The sequence below is a fragment of the Lonchura striata genome, chromosome 2 (genome assembly GCF_046129695.1).
Source record: "Lonchura striata isolate bLonStr1 chromosome 2, bLonStr1.mat, whole genome shotgun sequence".
NCBI lineage: Eukaryota > Metazoa > Chordata > Aves > Passeriformes > Estrildidae > Lonchura > Lonchura striata.
In genome coordinates this window covers 19,417,543-19,432,792 of record NC_134604.1, presented here as the reverse complement: position 1 = coordinate 19,432,792, position 15,250 = coordinate 19,417,543, and the positions used below count along the sequence as shown (strand labels likewise).

The 15,250-nt window shown below is 42.9% G+C and overlaps 1 protein-coding gene across 7 annotated transcripts in view; it reads right to left on the bottom strand.

Annotated features, from left to right (window-relative positions):
* Positions 1 to 11,477, bottom strand: part of SYNJ1 (synaptojanin 1) — a 50,068-nt gene extending 38,591 nt beyond the window's left edge. For all 7 annotated transcript variants that reach the window (XM_021548563.3, XM_021548566.3, XM_021548565.3 and 4 more), the window contains exons 1-5: positions 11,386 to 11,477; positions 9,941 to 10,084; positions 3,399 to 3,485; positions 2,738 to 3,005; positions 231 to 456 (exon numbers count right to left, since the gene is read on the bottom strand). In XM_021548563.3, the coding sequence (XP_021404238.1) occupies positions 231 to 456; positions 2,738 to 3,005; positions 3,399 to 3,485; positions 9,941 to 10,064 (705 nt within the window). In that variant the 5' untranslated portion in view covers positions 10,065 to 10,084; positions 11,386 to 11,477. The remainder of the gene's footprint in view (positions 1 to 230; positions 457 to 2,737; positions 3,006 to 3,398; positions 3,486 to 9,940; positions 10,085 to 11,385) is intronic.
* Between the last annotated feature and the right edge of the window lie 3,773 nt (positions 11,478 to 15,250).

The window sequence follows — 15,250 nt, the reverse complement described above, 5'->3', positions numbered from 1 at the left end:
AGCTACTGCAACTCAGACCCAGCCATGCCCTGACCATAAGCCACACTAAAAACCAAGATCATCAAATTACATAACCTACTTAGCTTCCTAATTTAGTATCAAAGAAACTATTCCAATATCTGCTGGTGCCAGACTTGACTTGTGATTCATTGATTTAGAGCAAAAATCTCATCACATGGGGACTTACATTGGCTAGTCAGCCAAGCTATGGGCACTGGAGCATAACATACCTGCTCTGTTTCAACAAAATTGGCAACGTGGCCATCATCATTTGTTCCCCGGACGTTGAACCGGGTGCCAGCCCGTTCACAGCTTAGTCGTGAAATGAGACAAGCCTTCGCCTGCTTGTGAGCTGCATAAATTGTCCTGATCTCCACTCCTCCACACATGAGGCGTAACAGCCAGTCGTCACAGTTCACACCATAGTGCTTCAGATGTAAATGCAGTGACTGGTTCCTAGCAGGGAGAAAACAACCATCAAAGAACAAGAAGGATTTACAATTCAGTTTACAGTTCAGCTCAAACTCTTAAGCCAACTGCTAACGCCTTACATTTTACACCTTCTATGGCAAAGAAGACCAGGAAAAATAGGCATGCTAAGAGTTTTGTGATATAACTCACTTAAATCTTCCTGAAATAGCAAATAGCACAGTAAGAAGATGGAGTGAAGCTATGAATTTCCATGACCTTAAAATAGTAACCCTTATACCCCTTGCTTGTCACCCACCAAAGAAAACAACATTCCAAAAGCTTGTTTATACTTCTCTGCCCAGCCTTATTTTGAGAAGCCAGAGATTACAGACTCGAGGAAAGCATGGCAGAATTCCAATGACAGGGTTACCTTTTACCTTTTTTGTAGCGTGTAAAGCACCACTCAATCTCATACCACCACAAAATAAAGCTAGAATAGAAATTCTTATTAATATACATTGAATACTCTCATTATATGTCCCCTAACCCTAGACAGGCTTCCAGGAATACATTCCCAGCCAGCAGGTTCTCATATGTCTTTAAACACCAATTTCAGGGCTGAGTGCTGGTACATTATATACTGCATACATGATTCTCTAATAGCAGTTACTGTTCACATGAAAGGAGGATACACAGTTTGAATGTACCCATGCAATGCTGTATTAAGTAAGACTAAAGTTCAGGTTTTGTGAATTTTTTTGTTTCCTCACTATAGTGCGGCTTGGCTTTTGATCTTCTTCAGAAACATTCACTTGCAAAAAGAAGGGAGCAAAGTTTTCTGCACAGCAAAGGAAAGCTAACTCTAGGAAGATGTCTGGTTGTGTCTCTGCCCAGAAAATTCTACTGGAATTGCAAACAGCATGTTCATTGTAACAGTGGAAGCTCTTTAATTTTAGCCTTTTCATCCTAAACCTAAGTATACAGATGCATTATAACAGGCCACTGAAAGCAAACAATATTCTTTCCCTGGGCACTCTGAGCCTAGATGTTTGGCACAGAAAAATCCCCAGGAAGTTCACTCAAGTGCATCTGCAGAATACTTCCTGTTCTTGGCTTTTAGTGGTTACATTTGTAGATCTTGGAATCTGGACATTCCACCTACCTCCTGGGAGGACTGGTCCTTACTAAAAAAACACAGAACCGGTAACTGCCAAAGTTCTACAACATGGGTCAGAATCAGCCCAGCTTATTTAGACATGGTCACCAGGCATCACTTCTCAAACCTTGATATACTGACTGATTAGTGGAGAGCAAAGAATTTTTCCAGATGCACAAACAGCAAGGTTTCTACAACCCATATACACCTACATCAAGGAAATAATGTTTCTGAAGTCCTGAGCTTATTTCCTACCTTAGTAATTTTTTCTTATATTTCACTCTGATCAGATTCCTCTACCTGACTGAAATAGCAGCTAAGACTAGGGAAGCATTGGCTCATATGCTAGAGCTGGTTTGGTGCATTTTGGCCAGAAGAGGGGGACAGATGTAGCTTTTCACCTGTTCTAACAGTGTAAAGCTAAGTCTTCAGAACCTTTCCAAGACTCCTGGACACACAGAGCATTTTTAAAACAGGCTGAAGGGAACAGAATTTCTGACATGTCGATGTGCATTACTGGCATTACTTAAAGCTGCTGATCGACAGACAGCAGTACTCCTCTCACCGAAAATTCTTTGTGTGAAAACAATACTTTATTCAAAAATATCCAGTAAAAGAATAGTGAGTGCAGCAGCCAAGCAAAGTGCACTTTGTAGCAGAGCCTACCTGCTGTCTCAACAAAACCTTCAATGTCATAATTTTTTGAGTAACAAAACTTTTGAAGTGCTTTCATGTGTTGGAAACCCCCTTGGAATCTATCTATAAACACCACATTATTTTAGAATCCAGAACATTCTAAAAACCAGTAATTTTTTTTCTTTGAAGTTTCATAACCACACCCATTTAAAAAATGACACAATTGATGAATAATTAAGAGGCATCAAAACTGAAACACAACATCACAGGAGATACTCAGATGAAAATACAACATAAGCTGTGAAAAATCTGTGCCTTCCAATTAAAAAACTTCCAAGTGGTCACAAAACCATCCTATCATTAGTAATATACTTCTGCCCTTAGAAAACGTTTGAGTAATGCTATTCCATCTCAAGATTTGTGGGAGAAAGGTGTACACGTAAGAGCTGGGAAAGACAAGGATAAAAACTTGCTAGGCATTAGTTTGTAGAAGAGTTCATTATGTAACACCTGCTGAAGCCATTCTGAACTCACCAGAAGAACCTATTGTCAGTGGTGTGCTCCTGCATGCTGCGGTGAGCGCTGAGACTCAGGTCTAAGCTGACACCAGTGGCAGACCACGCAAAATAAAAGTTTCCAGAGTTCAGCACTTTGCGCACTTCTGAAATACGATCCTCATCTGTTGGGTCAACCCGCAGTGACACAAACTCAGTGGAAGTAACTCGGAAAACTTCAGAGTCCTGAATCTTTCCTACAGACATGCATCCTGTTACCAGAACCAGATAATGTAACAGTGTGTCCCCTGCAAAACAAGAGAGGGCAGGAAAGAGAACAGATCTTAGCAGAGCAGATATTGATTCATTCATGTGCTGAAGGCACACAAACCCACCCCAGTTTGCCTGAAAAATGCACAGAGAACCAACACCAAGAACACATTCGCAAGCTCTACAGATGGAAAGGAGAAACTACTCTGCAAAGAACAAGGATTGCAAAAACAGAAGTTATTTTTGTCCACCCCCTCATTTCTGGGAGTGGTCCAAATTTGTAAGCTATTCTGCAAAGAAAAAAAAAAATCAAACCAAGAAAACAAATAGAAAGAAAGAAGCCCTGTTCCTGGTGAAAAGATCCAGTCTTACAGGAGCAGCACAGTATTCTGCCCCAAATGAAAAATTCAGGTTTTATACATTTGACTCACCGAGGTTTAATCTCAACACACCCAGGAGCCCATATGCATCCATGACTTTGGAGTACGTATTCTTGATTGTGTCTTTTTCTGCAGAAGCTGTGGAGAAAAAATTGAAGATTTGCTGATGTAAAAGCCCCAATGCTATGGCAATGAGAACAAGCCACTCCAAACTGAAAACCTGAGGGATTACAAAAGCAGCCACTTACGTGATGCTTCAGGAAAGAAATCAAAATGTATGAGCATATGGCACTTTATAATGGAAAATGAGGGTTTGATTCTGTGACAAAGTATGATCGTGCTATGTTTTTAAGCAATAAAAAAGCAAAACTCCAAGTGATATTGAAGGAGAATACAGGCATTTTTAACAACATAATCTCTTACTATAAAAAGCGCATACAACAGACAAGACACCTGAGAATGCTCTCCTGTAATTAAAATTAGTGCTTAATGTTGCTTTTTTTCATGGAAAAAAAAAAATTACTCCTTTTCTCCAAGAATAAAAGCATCATGTGGCAGTATTATCTCTGAACAAGACTATCACAAGTCCATTTTAACTATCTTAGATAGATTCCAAGCAGATCAAAACTCTTGTAGGTACACAAAAACTGGTATTTAAAACCCATGTCTTAGACTAATTAGGAAGACAAAATTTTCACAGACAGTTTTGGAAATAAAACACAAAACAGCCCTATCATATTTTAGAAGAAATAGAAGTACATCTGCCATTGCTCTCCTGGGAGTTAAGTGTATATTTTGTCCCTTTCATCAGCACTATAACAGCCAGGCCCACCAGCCTGGCTGCAGAGCAGCAGGATCTCACCTGTCCTGACCAAGACTGTGCCAGAAGGGCAACAACAACAATTCCAGCTTTGCCACTGGATCTACAGAGATCAAGATTCCATGGTTACCAGCAATCAGCACCATTTTGCTTTGACACTAAAAACCTCAGGACATGACATGAAGAAGAGTAAATTGAAAAGCCTATCTGCCCTGGCATTCTGTTGTGCTCTCTCTCACATTAGCTACATCATTTAGAATAGAATCTCTATTTTATTCAGAATAATAATAAAAAACCCCTCTATTTTACATGGAATTGCTCTTTCTAACAAGTTTCCCTTAAGATTAGTATAGCCCAGCCTGTGCACAAGCCTACCACTTGTTCAAATATCTGCCAGCTCTTTTATTAGAATGGATCAGACAATTTACAATAGATTAAACAATTATTTAACCACAGCTTGAAATCCAACCCCATTCAATGTTTTATTCAGTGATTTTTAAAAAGGTTCTTTACCTTATGGCACTAATATTCCTGTAATATAGATATAATAAAAATAGGGGGTTTTATTATTTTTTTATAGCAGCATCAAGATGTATTTCTAAAGTCCTCACCCAGGGTGAGTGTTAAGAACCTGAAGCTAATCTAAAAACATTTTGTTAGCATCACCAAACTGTGTTTTTCTTAACCAGAAAACCACTGGGCTGGAACGAACTTCTAAACTTCAGACCCTGGGTCCTTCAATCTGTTTTTGATAAAGGATTTAATGATACCAATTTACTCTTCTAAACTCAGTTTTCCATAACCAGAAAGCTGCCGTGTTCTTCCTCCACACTTGAAATTATTATGGAAAGGTCAGGTTTTGTTTCAAACTTCTTGCAGGATTTTTCTTAAAGGTGCCTGCTGGAATTTAATGACATGTCAGAACAATGCCTTTTCTGTCTTTTTTGGATTTATTCTCTTTTTCCATTGCAGAGAATGCTGGATTATCCTTGTTAAGCCTTAATAAGTAAATGCCCGAAGAAAATTAAGTAACATGGGCTTTGCAAATTCAGACCAACAAAAAAGGCCAATAAAGGCTAATAGAGCAGCAAAGGGTTGCAAAACCAACCAACTAACCGAATAAAAATAGAGAAATTACTGTAGCTAGTCAATTATTATTTTCTTAAAGTGTCCAAGAACCAACCAAAAGCATTTCATGCCATGTTTTTCATTTACATCGGGCCTAATTCAGTGTGAACTCAAAGCTTTTCCACAGTGACCATCTAAGTGTTTCTCTCTCACACTACCTGCACTTTTCCCACCTCAATTTGTTTTCTAAGGCCAAAAGTCACATGGGAAAATGTCAAATATGGCATCATTTCCTCCATCCTGCCCTTACCCACCCCAGGCTTCTGCTTTTGAGGCAGTGCCCAATAAGGAATGTCCTGTGGTCAGGAGTCTAACAACATCAATGAAAAGCACTTGAAGCTTCTGAAAAGCAAGATGAAATCAGGAAGACACAGCTTCACCACACCCCTTCCCATTCTCTTCCCAAGAGACTCTTACCCAGGCCAAAGTCTGCTCTCTAGAAGCCCAAGGCACCAATCCTGCTAACACTATCTTCAGCCCTCCAAAAATGGAAAAATTTTATCCTTTCATGATCACTATTAAGCAGTATCAAGAAACCCAAACCAAACTAACAAAAAACTCCACAAAATCACAACACTTAAAAAGTGATTTTCGAATCAATTTATAATGTACCTCTGGAGAAAGCCAGAAAAGCCTCATTTGCAGTGTCAAGAGAAAAACAACAAAATTTCATGTCACTATTTATTAAGGATTAACAGGCAACAGCATTTTAAAATGCCATCTGAAACAAGTACCTTATCAATCACGGACTGTCATAAAAAAGGTGAAAAATTATTTTGAAGGGAATATGTCAGCCCTCCCAGTGTTACAGAAATGGAACCCCATCAACAATCCTGTTTTTAGGATAATCTGGTTCAACATGTATTATGCTTCATTCCAGATCTAGAAATTAGATTCCCAGTTTTAACAATTAAAAGGTACAAATCACATTGAAAGTCACCATGTAGGCTCTCTATGATTGGGTTCTCGGTGTGCTCACAGGGGGCCATGAGACAACACATTTCAAGTTAGTGGCTACAGTTTCCAGGTAGAATATGGGACTCTGAGCTGGGAACAAAACCACAGTCCTGAAATTATGTGCATTTCCTTTAGACCCAAGACTCCTAACTTACATTACACACAACAAAGTCCACACAACTGTCATTTTAAAAGGTTTAGAATCTGAAAAATCTGGAAAAAAAAAGTGAAAAATTTATGAACACAATTTGGTTTTTATCTTTTAAGACCAAGGTTTTCAAGGGTTTTGCCAAATTAGGACAGTTAGATTTTTGGTATTTAAATTAAAGCTAACACCTGAATATTACCACAGAGGTGACATTAAAATCAGAATAGAGTCACCACTTTCATCTATTAAATTAGCCAACTAAAGAACTATTTTTTTACTTTTGCTACCTCTTTTTTTGACACAGCCCTAGTACTGGCTCAGCTCAGGATGCTGGGGATGAGAAAACCCTGCCAGATTGCTTTTCAAGGCCTGCTGAGACCACCTTGGTTTAACCGCGTGGAAGAATTTTCTTCCAAAGAAGTGGTGTGAGCAGCACTGCTAACCATGGCAGTGAACAGCTGTCAGGGTGCCTGCTGCACATGGGGTTACTACTACGGCTCTGTTTTCCCAGACAGAATGTTCTCCATGGCAGGTGACAGGAGCAAAGACAGTTTACCACTCATTTGGGATGACTCACCAGCAGGGAGATGGAGACAGAACACACTCCTGCCCAGCCAGGGAAACCTCTCCAGCTAAGACATCTCAGAGAATCCTATTTCAAAATACAGATATACTGCCCATTTCATATGGAAAGTAAGAAAAACAGATCTGTGACACCCTCCCACTAAATTCCAAAAACATCAGCAGTGAAGCTGCTGACATACCCAGGTGCTCTCACCAGGCTTTGAGAAGGATCCCCCACACTCCAGTGTCTCGGGCTAACCCAATTTCAGGACCATGCTGACCAAAGAGGTGTTAAATGCACAAAGGAAAGCAAAGTACTGCTCAGGTGTTTCAGTCACAGCAACAACAATTAATTCACACAGAACACCTCCAGGAGAAGTATGGCCTGGGCAGCTCCCACTGAGTGGTTACACAACCACCACCTCTGAACTATCCCCTCAGCCCTCCTCCTTGGTTCCCTCTGACTAGGCTGCCTGGAGCAGCACATGGCACACACGCTGAAAATCACCCAGCATCTGAGCTGCACAGTATTTCCTGCCAAGGCTCAACTAAATCCTATGAATCATCTTGCAGTGCCTCACGGAGGGCACAAGGGAGGAAGGTTAACGCAGTTATCCTTCCCTCAGCAAAATGACAGATGTGCTTCCTTTAAGATGACACTGAAGTGATCAGTAAGCTTCCATCCCATTCTCTTAGCCCATTTCAAAGCCAAATTTCTGTACATAGATATTCCAAGGGGTGCAGTTCACTTAGGCACTCAGAACTGAACCACATAAATCAGTTTTAATGCTAAAATGTATTTCACTAGGCTGTGCATATATTAGCCACTCTACATACAGGTAAGAACTATGATCAGGTATAAGGCTAAACATGTTACTTCTTCTCCAGTATTTATTAAAATATTTGGAAAAATGTCTAACAACTTTTAAGTCAGTATTGTCAATTTTTGTAGTCTAAAAAGTGATAGGACCATCACGAACACCCAAAAGTTTTTGACAGTTTAAAGTGATGCTGTTCTGGATTTAAATTGATATATACTTGATCTGACCATTTATCTGTCTATTCACAGGGATTTTAAAAACATGGGAAATCTTCCCCAAGGGACAGTAGTATTGCATTAACTTTGTTTATTATTTGTACAAATACCTGTTAAGTTTGTACAGCTACAGACTGGAATCTTCTGGCTGGATTCTGTGACATGACCAGCGAGACAGAGAAGTAACATTTCACAAATCTTCCCAAAGTACTAATAATTGTACTCCTTTAAACATGCATTAAAAAGAACAGATACCAGATGGGAACAGAAGGCAGAAAAAGAGAAGAAAGAAACCTGAGCTAGGGGACTCCTGGGCTTTTTCTGCTGTCAGTTTAAGATTGTGATCTTCCAGCCCTTAAGAAAAGTGTCAGTACCTAAAGAATTTAGGGAATTATATGGAAATAAAACATTAAGGAAAAATGCCACTGCTCAATATTCAGTGGAAAACTATGCCCGTGTACCAGACAGAAAAAGAGAAACCAGTTTCCTGGTTAAGCTTACTGAAAACAATACTCAGTAACTACTTCCAGCTGAGTGTGAACATTTGCTATGACGTAACCTACCAATCAGAATTCCAAGGACAGCGCTTTGCAGATTAATAGTGAGCTATCACTAAGAATAGAATGCAAGAGGAGAGAGGCTTCCAAACTTCTTCAGGTCTGGCTTCCTCTGCTTGGTAAAAGAAGGCCAGGAAGTGGGCAAGAACTTTGACATGGGTTTTAATTTTTAGGAAAGGACATTTATCCAGGTGCCTGCAGTATATCCCGGCAAGAAAAGTGACTTACTGCCCTTTTTGAACATAACCTTCAGGAATAAAAAAATTTTCATCTGTTAGACCTTAAGTAGCTCAAGCATAATAATTACTAAACACAGGCTAAAACAATCTGTTCCACAAATCTTGAAAACATTTTATAGCTTGCATGAAACCTGCTTGCTACCTTTATGACTGGACACTTATTCCCAATCCACACTACAGTGCCTTATGGATACTGCTACCAAAGTTGGGGAGATTACTTAAGTACATAGTAAGAAGAAACTGTTACAGGAAAAAAAAGCAGAATTTTAAAAAGAGGAGAAAAACACCCACTGTTCACCTGGGTAATCATACAGCTGTAGCAACTATGCCAGTCATTGCCTGGCTTGTAACAGCTGTTGGCTAAAGAGAAAACTACTTCCATGGAATGAAAGCTTTCTATAGAGGAGCCAAAATTGAGCTCAGAAATGCTGTGCAACCAGGTGCTTTGGCTTCCTAAAGAACACAAACATATAATTTTAAGTATTTTAAAAGTCTATGTATAGGCCTTATAGTTCTCTTCTGCACTTTAGTGTTCTCCAGCAAAAAAAAAAAAAAAAAAAAAAAGGGGAGGGGGAGAAAATTTAGGAGGGGGAAATCTCACGCACTTTTCACTTAAAACACGTAAAAATAACTTTGCAATGCAAGGCATCTTGCTCCAAGTATTACTCATTTTATTACAAGACAAAGCAATACCAAGTCTTGAGGGAGGTTAAAGATACAGGGACAAAATAAAGCTAAAAATCACACAAAATGAAATAAAACCAAATTATGATATAACATTTAAGAATATAGCATTTATTGCTGTGAAATGCAACATCAGAATTAGCTCATCAATGACTTATCACATGTTCAAAACAGGGTTTTTCAGAACCCAAGAAACAAGGTGATATGGGAGGCAATTATAAGAAAATTTAGTAGACATGAAAATATAGATGTATAAAGAACTGTAATGAAATGCGCAAAATTCTCTCTCAACAGATGAAGATAAGAAAATGCCTCTTTTCTCATTTAAATCAGAAGCCTCTCCATTACCAAACAGAAAAACAGAACAGTTGCTTCTTTACATTCCACAAATAAAATGGCTCACACAATGTCAAGTCTGCCACCCTTCTAACACAGTAGTTATTAAAATAGATCAACTTACAGAGGACAGCCACAGCTCCAGACTCAAACATGAGACATTCTTCTCTGTTCCTGGTTTCCACAATCACGCTGAAGGGAAGTGGATCCAACTTGTGATAGACACGGTATCCTTTACTGAAAGCCATTTTGCCTCAAACACACGGCCCTGGCCAACACAAGATGATGTTAATGAAACCTCCCTGTGCTTCCAGACACCTCCTGCAAAGTTGGTTTGACCCACGGCCTTTCCTAGGGATTTAACATGTTCAACAAAAACAAACAACAAAATCCCCTGCTCCCTCATTCTACCTCATGAGACTTAGTTTATCTACGTCCAAAAAAAAAAAAAAATTACAGGGATTACCTAAAGATGGCATAAGAGTGTTTCAAAACCAGAACTACCCAGAGAAACACCATTCAAAATCTGGATTTATTTAAAAGCTTCTTTGAGACAACTAGAGTTTTACAGAAACCCTGGCTTGTGTTGGAAAGGACCTTAAAGTTCATCCAGTTCCACCCCTTGCCATGGGTAGGGATGTGTTCCACTATCCCAGGCTGCCCCAAGCCCTGTCCAACCTGGCCTTGGATACTTAAAGGGATGGAGCAGCCACAGCTTCTCTGGGCACCCTGTCCCAGGGCCTTCCCACTTTCTCACAGAACATACCTAAATTTAGTCCTACTTTATTTTAGTTTAAAGCAATTTTTTTCCCAAAAGTTAATAAACAGGATTTCTTCTTAGGGAAATAAAAAAATAAAAGGTTTTCCAGCTACCAGCAATATGGAAGAGTAGCAACCACCTTAATGGCAAACCAATGCCAAAAGCAGAGAGGGAGCCTTCAACTTTTAGATCTATTCCACTAATTCTGCCCTTGTACAAAAAGACAGTATATTTTAAACACTGAAGCGGTCAAGGCATTTTAAAGGACTGTACAAAAACGTCAACGTATTTTTGGCTTTCCCTCCCCCCATTTTTTTTTAAATGAAGGCACGGTTTGATTTGGATTTAAACCCTGCCCTGCGGCGGCTGAAATATCGCAGTGTTATACTGGTGACGCTGCCCGCCAGCCACACACGAGTGAGACCTTAAAAAAAAACTCATAAAACCCTCACACTGCAGCAAACCATAAACAAATGCGAGAGCAGCCCAGTTTTCCGTGCTAAGGTTCGGGAAAACGCAGCGAAGGAGGATTGCGCCGGAGCGGGTCCTTGCGCCCTCCCTTCCCGGCAGTTCCCCGACCTCCGGAGCGGACACGCATGGCCTGCTTCGGCCTCTCCCGGGTCCCGCCGCGCCCGAGCGGGCTCAGGGCACGGCCGAGCCGTGGGCCTCCCAGGGCCGGGCTGCCGCATTCCCGCAGAGCGCAGAGGGACGCGCTGGGCAGCACCCGCCCCTGCGCAAGCCTGCCTGCCGCCCGAGCGCGTACGAGACCCCCAAGCCCCAGGCCGGCCCCGCGGTACCGCCACGCTCACCGTGCGCCCGCTGCCGCGGAGCCGGCGGAATCCGCTTCCTCCCGGCCCCGCGTCCTTCCGCACTGCGCCGCCCGCCCCGGGGGGAGGTGCCGGAGGGCGGGCACTGGGCCAAGGTGGGACGGAGCTGCGGTTTTAACGAACCGAGCCGTATACTGAGCACAGCCACGCCCCGGTCCCACTGTGGCGTTATTACGAGGAGCAGAAGCCAAGGAACGGGCTCAGGAGCAGCCCTGCGGATTGAGCCGCCACTGAACCACCTCGCTGGGTAAAGGGCTGTGAAACTCACAGCCCTCGGGTCGAGGGGGAGTCCTCTGAAGCCGGCGTCTTGCTAACTGCAGTCATGGAATAGAGCCGTGGAATATCCCGAGTTGGAAGGGATCCACAAAGATCATCGCGTCCAACCCCTGTCCCTGCACTGCAACAATCCCACCCCGTGCATCCCTGACATCGCTCTCCAAACGTTCCTGGAGCTCTGGCAGCCTCAGAGCCATTGCCCTGAGGAGCCTGGTCAGTGTCCAGCACCCTCTGGGGGAATAACGTTTCCTGACACTCAGCCTAACTCTCCCTTAACAGAGCTCCAGCCGTTCCCTGGGTCCTATCACTGTTCACAGAGAGCAGAATTACAGCTGGCCCTAATCTGCAGACCCCTAAAGAGTTCTCAGCTCAATCTCTTCTCCAGCTGAGTAAGCGCACTACTTTCAGCCGCCCGTGTGGCTCAACAGGGTCTTAGCGAAGAGTGCGCAGTTTCGGAGGCAGACTCCACAGCTGCCCGAGCCAAGGGGATTTTCCCCACTCCTGGCGCAGCTGCCGCTGGCACGGCAGGAGCAGGGCGGCCGAAGAGAGCGACCCCCGCGTTCTGTGCTGCTGGCCGCGCTCCGGCGGACACTGGGGTAGGCAGGGGCGGAACTGCAGCCCGCGGTGTCGCAGCTGTCCCGCGGCCCGGCCGGTGGGTACTGCCTGCAGCCCCCGCGCTCACAGGCAATGTTCATCACCGAGGTCTGGCTGCAGACCGTGCTGGGGCCAGGTTTTGTCAGGCAGGAGGATGATTTTTTTTTTTTTTTTTTTTGAGGCTCCTGGGAGTTATGCTCCCGCCGCTCCCTCCGCCGGCGCAGCAGCACCTGTCACTCACGCTAAGTCCCAGGCCACACACCAACCCTTTCACCGACACCACCCCCCGTTGCGTCATGTCGTCGTCCCATTGCCCAGCCCCCCGTTGCGTCATCGATCCGCCCCTCCATCGTCCCACCCCCGCGTTTTGTGCCGGACGTCGCCCGGTCACGCCCCTCCCGGCGAGATGGAGATGACTGCTTCCAGACACGTTTGTGACCAGAACAGCGACAGCAAACATTTGTCGCTATAGCGCTCAGAGGAACGCAGCACCAACAGAAAAGAGGCGGGGATAACGTCTGGGGCTGGCAGGGTAGCACTGAGCAGGTGGATTCGAGGGTGTCACGTTACAGGCTGAGGAACAGAGAGAGCCCACAGCGAAATTATGGGGTACAGATTGGGGTATACGGTAGAGGAGAGGTACACCAGTCCTCACCTCTCCCCCAGCCCTTACTGTTATAAACGAGCACAATAGGCTGTTAAATCCAATTAAAAGGATTTATTAATAGCGGAAAGCGAAAGCAAACCAGCGCGCGCTGGGCGGCAGTCGGTTCAACTACCGCGCCTAGCTCCCCGTTTCCCCCCCACTTATTGGGTTGTCTCTTCCGGGTGTGTGACGCTCTGGTGACGCTCCAGTGTCTCTTCTGCGCAGGCGCACCCTGTTGTTAGGTGGTTGTTCTCTGCCTCTTGATGGCGCCAGTGGTCTTCTTTAAGGTTGTCTCTGCGACCTGGAAATTCCCTCAAAAATAAGAAATGTTATCTCGAGGCACGTTTACATGTTTTGCCAAGTCTGTAACGGAACTATCCTTGAAACATATCTAGTTGCTTAGGTGTTTGGGTGCCTAGTAGCAGCCTTTTCAAAACAGTTCTAACTCCCTAAAAACTTCGTAACGAAGTCAACCTTGAAAGATAGTCACTGGAATGCATGAGATAGACACTGGAATGCCTGACAAGATGAGAACATGTTCAGACAAGTACAAGCTCTAATTAAAACTCTATTCTGTGAATATGAGAGACTCTATATGAACAAAAAGGCCTTATTTTCCTAACAATATCCCCCCTTTTTATTTTAACCTCCTTTTTGTTCATTAAAGCGTTCTAACTCTTTCTTGCTTAACTCTAAATACTCTTCAGTCTCTACTTCGCTAAGTGGCTCATACTTTGGCTTTACTATCATTAAATGTGCAGCTTCTAACCTATTTTTCACTAGGGTAATAAGTTTGCTAAGGATACATGGTCCAAAAGTAAGTATTAGAATTAGTAAAATTACTGGTCCCGCAAGGGTGGATAATAGAGTGGTCAGCCAGGGAGAATATGTAAACCAGGATTCATACCAACTTTGCTGGGATTCTCTTTCTCTTTTTCGTTGTTCTATTTGTTTGCGTAACTCAGCCATCGTGTCTTTTACAATACCTGTGTGATCTACATAAGCGCAACATTCTTCTTGTAAAGCAACACATAGTCCCCCTTGCTGTAAGAACAACAAATCTAATCCCCTTCGGTTTTGGAGGACTACCTCAGAAAGGGATTTTACTGATTTAACTAGTTCACTTATGGCTTTATCTATTCTACTTAGATCTTCATCTACAGATGTGCGCAGAGCTTTCATACCTTGGGTTTGACTTACTAGGGAAGCGACCCCTGTTCCGACTCCCGCTCCCCCTATGCTGAGCAAGATTGCTACCGTTAGTGCTGTAAGTGGTTCTCTCTTAACCAAGTAGTGTTCAGGGGTTTGTTGATGTTCTAGCACGTATTCTTTTGGGTGGTATACGATTCTGGGGATTATTAGAACTTGAATGCAGAAGTCTGAATTATTAAAGGCTTTTACCGATAGGCAGGGTGTAACTCCAAGTTGTTGACATACCCATTTAGTATTGACTGCTGGCATAAGCCAATCAAAAGGCTTGTCTGTTCTGTTAATGCTTATTGTTGTGTTGCAGAGGTGTCGTATATCTGCAGGAATTTTTCCTACGCACCTTCCTTGCCCACTAACTTGGGACAAGGTAATGCCTGGAACATTATCTCCTTCTTTTTTCCAGAGACACTCCTTTGGATTTGTACCATTTATTTCCCTTGCTTCGGATGTAATCCCAATAGCTTCATAAAAGGGTGGATTTATCATATAGCAAAGCCAACATCCTTTAGTTAGGTTAGGATGGGTATGATTTAGAACCCCAAAAGTAGCTTGCATGATTTTCCATAAAGTTGTATACCTCTGCACTAATAACTGAGGTTCTTGATTACCTTTGTCTATAACATTATCTCTGGCTTTATTACTTTCTTTTAAGTCATTGCTTATTATTGGATTTGGGCCTATAGGGCTAGGGTCGTGCGGTGCTACTTCTTTTTTTATTTGAATCAGATTTCCCGGATCATGTCCTTCTATCCAATGCCTAACCCCCCATGTTTTGCCTATTAACCACCCAGAATCGCTTGGTTGAGTGATATTTAGGTAAAGAAAGGTGCAGTTCCCAAGTAAGTTTTTCCCAGTCCAAGGCCACTCTCGTGGTCGTTTACATCCTACTGGTCCATGTCCTACCTTTAAATATTTATCTAATCCCCCACCCGGAGCCCACGCTGATGCTATTGTTTCACAGCCCCAATAGGCACAGTAATAATGTTTGGGGTAATTACAGTATTGCTTCCCTGGGTTTGAAGCGGGGCACATATAGAAGCTTGTTAAGTTTAACAGTCGCCCGCATTTTAAATTCCGAGTTAAATCACAGATTCCAACTTTGAAGCTCGGTGCTCCAGGTCC